The sequence below is a fragment of the Peromyscus maniculatus genome, chromosome 8, assembly GCF_049852395.1.
Source record: "Peromyscus maniculatus bairdii isolate BWxNUB_F1_BW_parent chromosome 8, HU_Pman_BW_mat_3.1, whole genome shotgun sequence".
Classification (NCBI taxonomy): Eukaryota; Metazoa; Chordata; class Mammalia; order Rodentia; family Cricetidae; genus Peromyscus; species Peromyscus maniculatus.
The window spans coordinates 93,623,440-93,639,262 of record NC_134859.1 but is presented as its reverse complement, the minus strand read 5'-3'; the positions used below and the strand labels follow the sequence as shown (position 1 = coordinate 93,639,262).

Below are 15,823 nucleotides of genomic sequence, written 5' to 3'. Positions count from 1 at the left end.
GAACCCAAATTGAAAAGAAATTCGATAAGGGATTCCTCACTGCAACTAATTACAGTTCCATCTATAGCACATTCACCTGACAGAGGATCAACCTCCAATCTTCTTGTGGGATGTTACTGACAGAGATCTTGATTTATATCCCTGACAGGTTCTCTGATGCCAGGCTTTCAGAGTTTGCTTTTATTGCTGTCATTTAAGAAATAAATGTTTGTTGAACACTGATTAGATTTAGTGGTTATTTTTTAAAAATTGAAAAGAGGAGAGCTGGAGAGATAGCTCAACAATTAAGAGCACTTGTTGCTTCTACAGAGGATTTGGATTCAATACCCAGCACCCATGTGGTAGCTCACAACCCCATAACCCCAGTTCCAGGAGATCCTAAAGGCATATTTGTGGTGTATATGCATGGCAGGGGAGGTGTAGAAGTAGTTGGAATCAGGTGTGGAAAGCAGATATGAGCAAAATATAACATATATACATTTATGAAATTCTCTAAGAATAAATAAAACTACCGATTTGGTCTGTTTCTATATGAGACTGTTGCTGCTCACTATTAATTGTTGATGTCCACATACAGTGGACGTAGAAGTGGACGACAGACTTGCTGAGCTCTTTCACTATTCCATTGTCATCCACAGGGCCCTGACCAAGACAGTTTCCTTCTGTGGCTCCCCATGACTTTTCTCTCTCAGGTTGTCTTTCTCCACTTAAATAGAACACATACCTCCATGGGGTATTTTAGTTTTATGTGGCTGAAGTGAAAAAAGCAGTAGGTAAAGTTGTCTTACACACATACACACTCTCTCTCTCTCTCTCTCTCTCTCTCTCTCTCTCTCTCTCTCCCTATGTCATAACTTTGGATGATTTTGTTCATTGTGGTTTTTTGTTCTGTGTCCTGGGCTATAGTTTATCATTGGCATTTATTATTTAATTTCTAGGCCTGCTTTCCTCCCAGATCCCAATGATGGCAGTCTGTACACACTTGGAGGCAAGAACAACGAAGGCCTGACGGTGAGAATATTTAACTTCTTTGTATGCTCTGGGATTCTTAACCAAATTCTTATCTGCACCTGAGTGTGAGACCACCTAGGAGCCTCATACAAACTGCTGGGCATTCTGATTCAGATAATCTGGCATGGGGCATGGGCATTAGTGCCTTCCTAGAACTTTCTAAATGAGCTTTAAAAAATTTTTTTTTGAGCCCAGTGGTGTCAGCGCACACCTTTAATCCCAGCACTCAGGAGGCAGAGGCAGACAAATCTCATTGAGTTTGATGCCAGCCTGGTCTACAAATCAAGTTTCAGGACAGCCAGGACTGTTGCACAGAGAAACCCTGTCTTAAAACAACAGTAAAAAAGAAATGTAGTTTGAAATACTGTTTACTGGGCCAGTGAGATGACTCTGGGTGAAGGCACTTCCTGCCAATCCTGATGATCCAGGGTGTATCCCTAGGACCTACATGGTAGGAGAGAACTGACTCCTATAAATTGTTTTCTGGCCTCCACATGTGTGCTATGGCATGCATTCAGTTCCCCTCACAGTACACACAGATAAATAAATGTCCTACAAAAGTTAAAAACAATTAATCTCTCCACCCCTCATTTCAGAGAGCTAAGCTTCCTTTTTAGTGGAAGCATGTAATAGTCTACTGCCATCTCTACTCGGGATTCTAGACCAGTGGTTCTCAACTTTTGCTACAGAGTGTAATAACCTGAGGCATGCTAAAAAAATACTGAGCCTATGGGGCTAAAGAGATGGCTCAGCTACTAAGGTCTCTTCCAGGAGACCTAGGTTCAATTCCCAGCACCTACACAGCAGCTCACAACCATCTGTAACCCCAGTTCCAGGGCATCTGACACCTTTTTCTGCCCACCTTGGGCTCTGCATGCATGTGATACACAGACATAATTTGGGCAAATCCTTATACACATAAAAATAAATAAGATATATATTTTTTAAAGTTTTAAAAGACCTTCTGAGCGTTGCCAGAGTTGGTTGTGCATGCCTTTAGTACCAGCATTTAGGAGGCAGAAGCAGGCAGATCTCCATGGAGTTGAGGCCAGCATGGTCTGCCTGGAAAGTTCCAGGTCAGCCAGCACTACTGCATAGTAAGACTAGGGCTGTGTGATGAAACCCTGTTTATACACACAACATACACAACTGAACCTAGGTCTCAGGTCCATGGTTGATCTAAATTATCAATGTTTTTCTTTTAAGTTCTCCAGATAAGAAAATTTGGAAATTAACCCACCTAGATGATCATCTGACTTGTGACAATGATGATACTTTGGTGGGGAGTATCTTTTTAATAAATAGTATATGTCTGGGGGTGGGAATGTGGCTCAGTAGTAAAATATTTACCTGATACAGGGCTTTGGGTTTGCTTTCCAGCACAAGCGGGTGAAGATATGAATAGATCAGTAGGATGTCCATGTAGAAATAAGATATCTTGACTGTACATCCATCCACATAAAGAATCCGTTTCAGACAAATCACATGTTAATAAATGCAAGATGCAAGATAATAAAGCTTTAGGGGAAAGTAGTAGGAGAGCTCTGTGGTCTTAGAATATGTCACAATTTTATAACATTTTTATTACACTTATTTTATTTGTGTATGTGTACACCCACTCATTCCACAGGGAGTGTATAAGTAAAGGTCAGAGGAGGTGTGCCCATAGTGATTTCTTAAATAGGATACTTTTAAATGTACCAACCATAAATTTAAGTAAAGATTGATACACTGATTATGTTAAAATTGAGAGCTTTTTTTCCTGAAGAAAGTAGGCCTATGTATTTGTAGTCCACACACCCAACATTTGGAAAACAAAAACAACATCCACACATCCACATTTAGAAAAGAAAAACAACTTCTAGAGGGGCCAAGTTCAATTCCCAGCACTGTAAAAAAAAAAAAAAAAAAAAAAAAAAAACTGGGTGTGGGGGACACATGTCTCTAATCCCAGCACTCAAGAGGTGAAGACCGGAGGATCAGAAGTTGAAGGTCACCCTCAGTTACACAGTGAGTTTGAGAGCATTCTGAATCACATGAGACTCTGTCTCAAATAACCAACCAAAAGAGCTCCAGAATGTCAGGAGAAGAAGACAAGTGGTTGGGCATGGTGACGCACACCTTTCATCCCAGCACAGAGGCAGAGGCAGGCAGATCTCTCTAAGTTTGAGGCCATTATGGTCTACACAGTGGGTTGCAAACCAGCCAGATTCTCAAAACACCAAAAAGAAAAAGACAGATGGACCAATAGAAAGGTAGAAGAATGTATTCAAATGGTAAATAAATGCATGAAAAGATATTATTAGGGAAATATAAACTAAAATCACAATGCCAGCTCCCACCCAGTGTGGCTCTGATGACTGGACTATCTATCAGAAGGAGAGGAACCATGTGTTTGTGGAGATCCCAGTAAGCAGGGGGTCACTCACTGGAGATGCAGGCAGGACAGCTGATGCAGCAGCACATGCGACAGGACCTACAACCCAGTGACACCCTCCCAGGTGTGCACCCAGAGCAGTGCACCGATATGTTCTCCCGGAAGCCAAAAGACATTGTCCTACTGTGAAAGACCAGGACCAAAAAGAACCTGGGGAGGACTGGGTTTATTTCATCTTAGCCACTCTCTGGTCACACTCCATAACGAAGGGAAGTCATGGCAGGAACTCATGAGGCAGAGTCATGCAGGAATGCAGCTTACTGGCTTGCACCTCCTGCTTCGCTTGCTTCCCTGTACACTTCAGGACCACCTGTTCACCTTCCATATCAATCATCAACGAGAAAATGCCCCGCCGGGCGGTGGTGGTGCACGCCTTTAGTCCCAGCACTCAGGAGGCAGAGGCAGGTGGATCTCTGTGAGTTCGAGGCCAGTCCGGTCTACAGAGTGAGATCCAGGACAGGCACCAAAACTACACAGAGAAAGAAAGAAAGAGAGAGAGAGAGAGAGAGAGAGAGAGAGAGAGAGAGAGAGAGAGAAGGAAGGAAGGAAGGAAGGAAGGAAGGAAGGAAGGAAGGAAGGAAGGAAGGAAGGAAGGAAGGAAGGAAGGAAGGAAGGAAGAAAAAGAAAGAAAGAAAGAAAGAAAGAAAGAAAGAAAGAAAGAAAGAAAGAAAGAAAGAAAGAAAGAAAGAAAGAGAAAGAAAGAAAAAAGAAAATGCCCCAAAGGCTTTGCCCATAGGCCAATTTGATGGGGCATTTTCTCAGTTGAGGTTCCTTTCTAAATTGACTCTAGCCCATGTCAGTTGACAAGCAACCAGGATAGATGTTTCTCCAATCATACTGCTTATTATATGCAAAATGTAGGATCTAGCTAAATATATCAATAATAGACTAGATAAGTAAATTATGAGATAGTCCCCTTTTTCCTCATTGGCCATCTGAAGGCAAGATGGGTCACCAGCAGCTCTCCTGGAATCACCCGCGCAAGTTTGGCCAGGATTCTCCCTCTGCCGCCTCTGCTCTAACTGCCACGGTCTGATCCGGAAATAAGGGCTGGACATGTGCCGTCAGTGTCTCTGCCAGTGCGCCAAGGACATAGGCTTCATTAAGTTGGACTAAGTGACCTTGAATGGATTATTCAAGACTGTCTATACAGTGAAACAGATCATGCTAGTCTTTGTACATAAAGAATAAATAAATAAATAAATAAACCTTCAAAAGAAAATAGTCGTTCAGTTGAATGCTCAGCTGCAAGAGCCAATAGTCTACAAGTGCATCCAACATGGATCTGCCTCTCAAATATCGCACTAAGTAAAACATGACAAACAGAACAGGCCACATACTCAAGGATTCATTTATATAAATCTCAAAACCAGGAAAAACTAGATTCTGTTGATTTGGGAGTTAGCATAATAGTTACCCCAGGGAGTTCATAGCTACAAAAGGCCTGGAGGGGGCTTCTAGAGAGCTAGAATGTTCTGTCTGTCTGATATGGATGTTAGTTACAGGTAGGTTTACTTGATGCACATTACTGAGCTATGCTTATGAGTGCCATTCTGGTTGTATGTTATGCTTCACAAGGAAGTTTTGAAAGCCTTCATGTGATTATAAGGTGTGGCCAAGCATGAAAACCCCTGGTCTAGACTCTTCAGTGGACTCTGTGGGCTCTCAAGTGTGTATTTTAAAATTAGGTTTCGAGCACCTGGGCCTGATACAGACAGAGAAAAGCAAGACTGGGGGTGGGGCTGCATGCACCTCACCCCCACATGACTCTGCATTTCTCTCCACACCGCATGAAGTACATCTGTGTTTTAAGCACGTTGTTTGCTAGAAATAGTGTGGAGTGATCAGTGTAAGTCATCTTGTTTGAACTTCTTGTTAGCCTGTGTGTGTTGTTCCCACCTTAGAGGTATAGAAACAGCCTGGACAAGTCAAGCTTCCAGGATTGGTGTTTGGACTTAAAGAGGTGTGGTTTCCCAAGGATGCTCTCTCAGAGCTGTGGTAGTATCTGTCTTGGAGCACAGGACTGACTCACTCCAGAGTGGTTCGGAAACATCTGGTAAACTCTAGGCACTGCTCCCTCTTGCTGTCCTTTTCCTTTTTCTGAGGTTTAGTTTGAATGTTGGAATGATGGGAAAATCCAAATAGTTGATTTGTACCTATGGCTCCATTTAGTAACACTAAAAAGCCAAGAAATCTTTTCTTCTTTGGAGAAAAGATGGCAGTGTAGTAGAAACCCAGCATCAGGTATCTGCACAGTTTCAGGGCCCGTTCCAAAAATAAAGTTCACCGAAACAAGCAATGGCCAAAAGGGCCGTCAGAGGTCAGCTGTGGGCTCACAAGAGGCAGTTTATGACGAAATGTGTTGAAACGTTGGGAGTTCTTGGAGTTTCTTTTCCTGGCACCTACCCCAACTTCCTTTCTGTAACCCAAAGGCTCTGTTTTCGCAGAAGATTACTTACTGAAGAAAACACCCAAACTGAGACCTCTGAGAGACCCGTGTGGCCATTCTCCTTCCCCTGAGCCTTGACTTCCTTCTAAGTTGCTTCTTCTCAGCAGTAATGCCGTGGTCCTCCCGCAGTAAGAGGCACTGTCGTTCCACCTTGGCTATTTTTGGGTCAGTTTTCGAAGACAGATTTATGTCTCCCTTAAAATACTCAGGACTGTAACTCTCCACATTTCTGTCATCTTCTCAGAAGAGGTTTATGGCACCCTCGGGAACCTTCTGCGCAGGAGACCTGAGGGGCCTGTGCGTCCTGTGTCAAATAAATGAGTTGGTGTACAGAGTTCAGAGACAGGGAGCCCGGAGGCTGTTGGAAGTAGGTGTGGAAGCCCAGGACCTCCTCCTTAGGTTCCAATTAGAAGCTTCCATCTTCAGTGAGCTTCTGTTTTTACAAGAACTGAGTAACAAAAACAGCATGCTTGGTAAAGTTACAGCAATTTCACAAGACTTGGTTAACTTATTATTATTTTTTTTTTTACTTTTCTTTTCTTTTCTTTCTTTTTTTTTTTTTAAAGAAACTTCCCTTTACCATCCCAGAATTGGTTCAGGCATCCCCATGCCGAAGTTCAGATGGAATCCTCTACATGGGTAAGAGTTCCCATTTTCAGCACCAAAAACTTGGTTCTTTTTGACTGTGAATCCTGGAATCTGGGAGAGTTTTGGTTGAGAGAAAAAGCTGTTGGTTGTCACCTTCTTTCAAATCTTTCTGAGAAAAATTTTTCATGCCTTAGTTGTGTGTTGTTCATGCCAGGATTATCTGGCCAATTAAGAAAGAGTTCTCACCGGGCAATGGTGGTGCACACCTTTAATTCCAGCACTCAGGAGATAGGGGCAGGTGGATCTCTGTGAGTTCGAGGCCAGCCTGATCTACAGTCAGGGCTACACAGAGAAACCTTGTCTTGAAAAAGAAAGCGCTCTCTCCTTCTGAGGAAAAATTGACATCATTAGTATGGTTACTCATTTAACAAGCTTTTAGCCACTGGGTTGGCCTGCTGCTGTCATTTCATGATTGCGACATACCTAGCTGCAAATGGATAAAATTTAAAGTGAATACAATAGTCTGAGCCAAGGAAGGGAAGCCAGGTACTGCCTATTAATTATAGGGTTTTCTTAGTAGTTCCTGCTATCAGAATATTTGGTAGAAGCAGCACTTAGCAGCTTGCCTAGATAAGCTGTCTTCATACCTATGGGGTCACAGCTTTCAAAGCATCAGCTCACCTGCTTTTCTTCAGCACATTGCTGCCAAAATGTCAATAAAGATGCATTTGGAGCACAAAGGAGAACTGTATTTATCTGGAAATTCTAGTAGCAATAATAGCCTGTGTTTATATAGCAGCTTTCTTTTTGAGGAACTGAAAGTGCTTGTTGCCTATTCATGCCTCAGGAGCTCTGTGTACATTTTCAAGTCTCAAATGCAGGCCGGTTTTTTAAGTTTTGCTAGGGACACCCAAGCTCCTGCTTCCTTGCACGAGCTGCTCAGAATGAGGAACTCCCAGTCAGTAGATTCATAGGAAAGGAGCAGCAAACCTTCCCTCCTCTGGGCCATGCCCTGGGTCCACATGACCATCTTCTGACTGTGCCATTGTTCTCTATTGGTCTTGGAGCAGTTCATCTGTAGTCAACTTAGAATACTGTGTTTCCACCATCTTTGTGTCATGTCTTATGTGAGTTCACTGAGTATATTTGTGAGCATTATAGTTACTCAATCCATCCATCATAGCTATAGGTAGATTAAACAGACTGCAGTGGTCCTTGAAGTAACCAGATGTATGTCACATAGATGGAAGGTATTAATGGTCATAGTTTTTTGGATATAATTTATTTTCTATATTCAGATCTTTTTAATTTTAAGACCTTATCGGTGAGACTAGTTAGGGTCCACAAACAAGTTGTGCATGTGTGAAATCTGGTGTGTTACATATGTTACAGTTAAGTAGCATGCTGTGACCTTCTCTGGCATTTCTGTATTCTGCTCCCATGGGAACTTGAATGTAGGAAACATCTACTAAAGTAGGAAGACATAAATGTCCAGAGCCGTGGCTTACAGAATAGAAATGCACACATTACAGTTGACTGTGTTGGCCTTCAAATATACCATACCATCTATACCACAGACACACATGCTGTATGTTTTCCTAAAAGTGTTTATGTGGCTGTGCTGTCTGCATGTTCATATTTAATCAGCTGATCAAGGTGAGAGGTATAACCTGTGACCTGGCAATAGTTTACTGGCTAGAAACAAAGGCTGAAATAACTTTAGCCCCATTAGCATCAGGTTACAGCAACTCTGCTGACCAGTCACAGGTACTAGCTAATTATAGTTATGTGCTGCTTCACATGTGCACTAATTGATAGGGTAGTTGAGGAATATGAATCATAGTTACCAGGGGAAGAACCCCTAGGTGTGCTTATATTTATATAGATCCTCATTCCTGGGAAAAGGACAGACAAGATTTTTCGTATTTAAGATAGTTATTCAAAGCAGTAAAACTCAACTTGAAAGTTAAGAGAACTTTTTTCATACTATAATTAGATTATAAATTTTAGAGAGTTTTTTGTGTTGGGTTTAGGCTATTAAATTAGTATGAGACTCAGTGGCCCAAAGAGTTATTATGTTCACATTACTGTTTATTTTGTCCCTTCCAAAGCACTATAGAAATATGTCTAACATCCTAAGGATATCAGGCCTGTTTCCCAGCACAGAGAGGATCTTGAATGGTTAGAACCACTACCTTGGTGATGCTGTTTATTTCCATTTGGGATGGATGTTAACAGTGTGTCCACTAACATTCCAGGTAAAAAGCAGGACATTTGGTATGTCATCGACCTCCTGACGGGAGAGAAGCAGCAGACTTTGTCATCAACCTTTGCAGACAGTCTCTGCCCATCAACCTCCCTGCTGTATCTTGGACGGACAGGTAAGGAATGAGCCCTTGTTAAACCACCCGCCTCTTTCTAGAGTGGATGGGACAAAGCTCCTCCACTGGCCTCTGTTACTGGATTTGTTCTCCAAAAAGTGGCCAGAGTTGCCCTCTCCAAGCAGCCAGATTTCTCAGACCTTCAGACCCCAGGGAATGTAGTCTAGACTACTCTGTGACCCACAGAGCCCCATCATGCAGCTGCTGCGGTTCCCTTCTTGACATATTTTCAGCTGGGTGCTCGACCTGCTGCTCTCGGAGTAGCAGTGGTGTGGTCTCTCTACTGGCCGGGTATGCCTGGTTTTGCCTGTCTGGCACGTAAATGTCTGTCCTTCTTCCACAGCTCTGCTCAAAAGCTCCCTCCTCTGTTTTACTTTTTTTTTACTTTTTTTTTTTTTTTTTTTTTGGTTTTTCGAGACAGGGTTTCTCTGTGTAGCTTTGCGCCTTTCCTGGAACTCACTTGGTAGACCAGGCTGGCCTCGAACTCACAGAGATCCGCCTGTCTCTGCCTCCCGAGTGCTGGGATTAAAGGCGTGCGCCACCACCGCCCGGCAAGCTCCCTCCTCTGTGAAGCTGTTTTTCTAGCCTTCAAGCTCCCACCTTGTTCAGGAAGACTCCATTTTACTCTCCTGTTCTGGGGGCACATGTAATAGTTGACAGGCCTGTTACAGCACCCATCCTCCCCTGTAATAATCAGGTGTCCTTGTTTCTGTTGTTAGGACTTAAGATTTGTTCATTTTTCCATCAAGTAAAGCCTTAGAGGGATTCCTAGTTTCACGCAGGTATAAAAACGATGGGTCTCCGGTAGAATTGGGGGTAATGGAGGGAGTTTGGACATGCTCTGGCTTTAGATGGAATGTGTGTTCTTAGTCCGCAAAGCCACTGTTTCCATTATCTATTGCCATGTAATAAGCCACCTAACCTAGTGTCTTAAAGTAATGCTCCTAATTCTTTGACTAAGGAATTAGGAAGGGCTCCACACAGAAATCTTCTCTACTCTTCACGCAGGGATGACTCATGTCTGGAATCTTGGTTCAGCTCCGTGTAAACTTCCCCCACACATCCAGATGGAAAGCCTGCGCTTCCTGACATGTTCCTTCTTAGGCAAAAGTGGATGTTAGAATACCTCATAAGTTCTGAACTCAGAACTCTCACAGCCTTACTTCTGCGCCAGTCATTGGTCAAAGTAGGTCATTAGGCAGGTCCAGAGCCAAGGGTGAAGACAAAGACTCAGCCTCTTGATAGAAAAAGTGGCTTGCATATTACAGGAAAGAAGTGATGATGGGCCTCTGTTCAGGCATTCTTATAGAGCCTTCCCTCTGGCTGCAGTAGTTTGAACTCTTCCACATACAAAATACATTCACCCACTCCCAAAATCCTCAAAATCCAATCATAACATTGGTCTCAAAACCCAGTGTCTTGGGATCTGCATTAGGCATGATGGCAGATGAGGATCTCTGATCTGGAGACCTGTGAATGAAAGAGACAAGTTTTCACTGAGCATGGTGGTACACACCTGTAATCCCAACACGTGGGAGGTAAAGGTAAGAGGATCAGGAATGCAATGCTGGCCTTGGCTGCATGGGAATATAAGGCCAGCCCAAGCTGTATGAAACCCTATCTTAACAAGCAGATGAGGGGAATAGGGGAGGAGGGATTCTCTTCCTTGTCCCTTTCCCTTCGTCCACTTAGCGTACGGTGATGAGACAAGGTGGCTGTAATAAACCTTCATTCCCATTCAGAAAGAGAAAAACAAAGGATCGAGGATGTGGCTGGGCGGTTGAATGATTGCCTAGCGTGAATATGGTCCTGGGTTTAATCCTGAACACTGAGGAGGGAAGCTAGCAAAAAAGGGAAGGATGCTCATCCTTAGTAATTCTGAAATCCAGCCAGGCTTTTGTTTTCAGATTCCCTACACTGGGATACAGAAAACATTCCTTTCAGAGTCCAGTTCTACTCCTGGACATTGGTTCCCTACTGGGTTGTTCTCAGTGCCTCTTGGTTCTATCCTTTGAGAGAAATGCTTCCTTTTTCATCAGAAATGGCTAGTTTAGGGGCTGGAGAGATGGCTCAGCAGTTGAGAGCACTGGATGCCATGTGGTGGCTCACAACTGTAACTCCAGTCCTAAGGGACCAGATATCTTCAGTCCTCCACAGCACTACATGTATGTGATGCTCAGACATACAGTCAGGCACACAGGCACCTAAAAGAAAAAGAAATGGCTAGTTTTATAGCTTTCTCAATCTGGTTCTTATTTGAAAGTAGGGAGTCTGGGGTCCACCCCTTTATTATCTGATTGTTGTACTGATATTAACCCTTTAAGAACTTGGTAGGCTTCCCATGTGTCAAATTATAGTTAGTCCATTAGATAAAGGCCATACTACTACAAATGTCCGCTTGAGATTGTGAGAGTGCCTTGGCAAAATTCTTATGACTCTAGCTAGTAGAAGGGTCTCCAAGGTATCGTCTTAAATCTTTCTGAGGTCTCTAAGAAGGATTTCTAGACTCACCTGAGTTTGATTTTAACCATGACCTGGGACTTTTTCTCCCTGCTGGTAATTCTGAACTTCCCTTTTATTTACTTAATGTATTTGTTTGTTTCTTTGTTTATCTGGTGTTTGTTTTTTTTTTTTTTTTGAGACAGAGTTTTCTCTGTGTAGCCTTGGCTGTCCCAGAACTCATTTTATAGATCAGGCTGGCCTCAAACTCAAAGAGATCCACCTGCCTCTGCCTCCCAAGTGCTAGGATTAAAGTTGTGAGCCGCCGCCACCACCCAGCCGGAACTATTTATTTATTTATTTATTTATTTACTTATTCATTCATTCATTCATTCATTCATTCATTCATTCATTCATTTATTCATTTATATCTATCTGTCCATCCATCCATCCATCCATCCATCCATCCATTCATCCATCCACTTGTTTTTCAGGACAGGGTTTCTCTGTATAATAGCTCTAGCTGCCCTGGAACTTGCTTTGTAGACGAGGCTGGCCTCAAACTCACTGAGATCCGATGCCTGCCTCCGCCTCCCAAGTGCTAGGCTCTGAACTTCCTTTTGAGCCTCTTTTTTAAAATAAGAGTCTTTTCCCCGCCAGGCATGGTGGCACATGCCATTAATCCCAGCACTTGGGAGGCAGAGGCAGACAGATCTCTGTGAATCTGAGGCCAGCCTAGTCTACAAATCGAGTTTCAGGACAGTCAGGGTTATACAGAGAAACCCTGTCTTACAAAAACAAAAGAAGTCTTTTTTCAGCCGAGAGTCTATCCTGTTACCTTGAATCTCATTAGCTACATCCCTGAGTCCAGTGGGTACTTCTTGTGTCTTCCGGGTTACTGTAGCAGTAGCCTTACGAATTGTGTCTGCTGTGTAAGCTCATACCTGGGCTACCCCCTCTCAGCTTCCCATGTGACAAGTTTCCTCACTGTCCTCTCAAGTCAACATTTCTCTTGTCACCCTTCTACCTTCCACCGCCTGGTCCCAAAATCAGTGCCAGGTTTTTTAGGTTTTGGTTATGGTACCATCCCACTTCTAGGTACCCATTTCTAATATCACCTATGTATTACTCTGTAATAAAGAACCCTGAAACTTAGTGGCTAAAAACAGCCATTGCACAGATAATGATTCTGTGAATTATGGGTTCCAGAGCACAGCAAGGGTGACTTATCTCTGCCAGGTTTACTCTCGTGTTCAGAACCTCAGTCCTCCACATGGACTTTCCCTTTCCACATGGATAGTCTTGGTGCAATTTAGCGAAAACTTTCTTGTTGTGACTATATAACACTTTAGTAGGTTCTCCAGCCCCTCCATGGTAACCGACTGGTCTGTACTCTCCAGAATACACCATCACCATGTATGACACCAAGACCCGAGAGCTCCGTTGGAATGCCACCTATTTTGACTATGCAGCCTCGCTGCCCGAGGATGACGTGGACTACAGTAAGTGTACCCAGTGAGGGACACTAACAGAGTTGGGCTGGCACCTTGCACATATAGAAACAATCTCTCCAGAAAGCAGAACTTTTTTTTTTTTAAGTAACCCATCATCACCAAGTTCTGGATTTTTCATAGGCTTGTGGTGGTGATGGCTTTAGCCAGAGAGAAGGGAAGGCACACATTTGAGTTCTGTGTATCACAGAAGGAATTTGCTACCAGCCCATGGGCAATAGAATTCAACGTTAGCATGTGCCATCAATAATCAATAACCCGATCAAGAGGGCCACTCTAGGAGGCTGTAGAGATGGCTCAGAGCTGCACTTGTTCCTCTTGCGGAGGACCCAAGTTCAGTTCCCAGCATATGGTGGCTCATAACTGCCTGTAACTCCAGTTCCAGAAGATCAAGTGCCTTCTTCTAGTCTCCATGGACACCAGACACACATGTAGTATTCATAGATATATGGTACACATAAATACATTCATGCAGGTACTTACTTGTACTCATAAAATAAATAAATCTTAAAAATCTTGCCAGGCTGGGCATGGTAGCACATGTCTTTAGTCTCAACTCCAGGGAGGCAGAGGCAGGCAGACCTCTGAGTTTGAGGCTAGTCTGGTCTACATAGTGAGTTCCAGGAAAGCCAAGGATATAGAGAGAGACTGTCTCAAAAATAAAACAAAACAACAAAAATCTTGCTTAGCATATATAAGTCCCTAGGTCCAATCCCTAGTACCACAGTAAGAAAAAGGTCATTTTTAAATGTGGTTCATACTCTAATTACTTCTCTAGTTTTAATAATCTACAACTCAGGTGATAGCTGTACAACAACTAAATTTATTGTCTTAACATTGGTATCTGAAAGTCTGATTATTCTTTCTGGCTCAGGCCCTCACATATTCTGTGTCTGAGTGGTTCTTTGTGGGTCAGTTTGAGTCACAGGTCTTAAATGACTGCTATACAATGTCAGCTTTGTAGGCGCCCGCATTGGCTCCTTTCTCCTCAGCATTACTCTCACTTACTGGATAGAAGAGTTTTTTAAAAAATGGCAAGAAGGTGGGAAACAAACCTATTTTACATTTATAAGCCGGATATCTCTCAGTGTCTTGATTCTGAAGAGCTCATTGGAAACCAGTGAACTCTTGTGGCCTGAGAATATTCCAGAACTCTCCTCTTCAATGAAATGACTGTGGCTTTCCAGGAGAGTAGAGGATGTGGTCGCAGGATGTGGTTGACACGCTTTGTTTCATCTTTACAGAGATGTCCCACTTTGTGTCCAATGGCGATGGACTGGTGGTGACTGTGGACAGTGAATCTGGGGATGTCTTGTGGATCCAAAACTACGCCTCTCCCGTGGTAGCCTTTTACGTCTGGCAGCGGGAAGGCCTGAGAAAGGTGATGCACATCAATGTCGCCGTGGAGACTCTGCGCTACCTGACCTTCATGTCTGGGGAAGTGGGGCGCATCACCAAGTGGAAGTATCCGTTCCCCAAGGAGACAGAGGCCAAGAGCAAGCTGACGTGAGTTGGAGGAGTTGGGACAGATGAGGCAGCAAAGGACAGCCATAACCCTGGCATCCTGGGACTGCTGCAGTGTAACTTGCCCTGTACTGGAGGAGGTCAGGGGTGGGCAGACATCTCTGAGGTCATGCAGATCATCAAGAGTTAACACTGGCTTGTGATTGATCCTGGCTCAGTGGTGCACGCCTTTAATCCCAGCAAGGAGGCAGAGACAGGTGGGTCTCTGAGTTCGATGCCAACCTGGTCGACAGAGGGAGTTCTAGGACATCTAGGGCTACATACAGAGAAACCTTGTCTCAAAAAACAAATAAAAAAATCCCCCCAAAACAAAAAAAATATTAGGAACCTCAGAATGTGAATCATGGGGTACTCCTTTATGCTTCAGACTTTGTCTGTCTCTGTATTTCTCTCTCTCTCTCTCTCTCTCTCTCTCTCTCTCTCTCTCTCTCTCTCTCTCTCTCCCCCCCCCCCCTCTCTCTTCTCTGAGTCTATTATGTTTGTGGGCCTTTGAGAGAAAGTTCCAACATGTAACCCAGGCTGGCCTCAAACTTATTAACCTTTCTACCTCAGCCTCCCAAGTGATAGGATCACTGGTGTGTACTACCTGGACTTCTTTTTTTTTTTTTTTCCTGACTTTTTTGTTTGTTTTGTTTTTTAATTAATTTATTTTTATTTCATGTGCAGTGGTGGAACTGGAATTACAGACAGTTGTGAGCTGCCTCATGGGTGCTGGGAATTGAACCCAGGTCCTCTGGAAGAGCAGTCAGTACTCTTAACCACTGAGCTATCTCCCCAGCTCCCTATCTGGACTTTTTGAACATTAACTATAAAATATGAGTGGGAGACTGTAGTAGAAGATTGTATGTTTAAATTTTTTATTGTACATCATTCTTATTTTAAAAATCAGGAAAAAGGGGGGGCTGGAGAGATGGCTCAGCAGTTAAGAGCATTGGCAGCCCTTCCAGAGGTCCTGAGTTCAATGCCCAGCAACCATATGGTGCCTCACAGCCATCTATAAGGGGATCTGATGCCCTCTTTTGGCCTGCAGGGATACATGTATACATTACACTGTATATATAATAAATAAATAAATCATTTTTAAAAATGTTAAAAAGAAAGCCAAAAAAGTGTTACAGTGTATGTGACTGAAACTCAGTAGGCTTGTAGTCTTCATTCCCACCTGACTAAAGCCTGTCAGTCACTCAACAGACTAGGCCTCACCTCCTACACTACAGACTGGTGGGGAAGTTCAGAGATGATCCTGTATGTGCAAGTGTTCTGTTCTATATGGAGCACCATTGAGGTGGAAGGTATTTGAAGAGAGAAGTTGGATGATTTCACAGATGATGGATCCACCCAGGCTCCTGACAGTAGCAATCCTAAGGCTCTGTGGGTACAGACCCACTGCTTTCAGGCTGATACTAGACAGTCCTGTGATGTCTGCGGCAGGATGCCTGAGCAGATTACCAGGAACTACCACTCAGTTTGGACTGCAGTTTCC

The 15,823-nt window shown here is 43.4% G+C and overlaps 1 protein-coding gene and 1 pseudogene across 1 annotated transcript in view; both read left to right on the top strand.

Moving 5' to 3' along the window:
* Ern1 (endoplasmic reticulum to nucleus signaling 1) overlaps positions 1–15,823 on the top strand; it is a 102,560-nt gene that overhangs the window by 58,238 nt on the left and 28,499 nt on the right. The window contains exons 4-8 of the mRNA XM_006970499.4: positions 939–1,011; positions 6,464–6,536; positions 8,744–8,866; positions 12,706–12,807; positions 14,061–14,322. Coding sequence (XP_006970561.1) covers positions 939–1,011; positions 6,464–6,536; positions 8,744–8,866; positions 12,706–12,807; positions 14,061–14,322 — 633 coding nt within the window. The remainder of the gene's footprint in view (positions 1–938; positions 1,012–6,463; positions 6,537–8,743; positions 8,867–12,705; positions 12,808–14,060; positions 14,323–15,823) is intronic.
* Positions 4,257–4,703, top strand: LOC107401068 (small ribosomal subunit protein uS14 pseudogene; annotated as a pseudogene).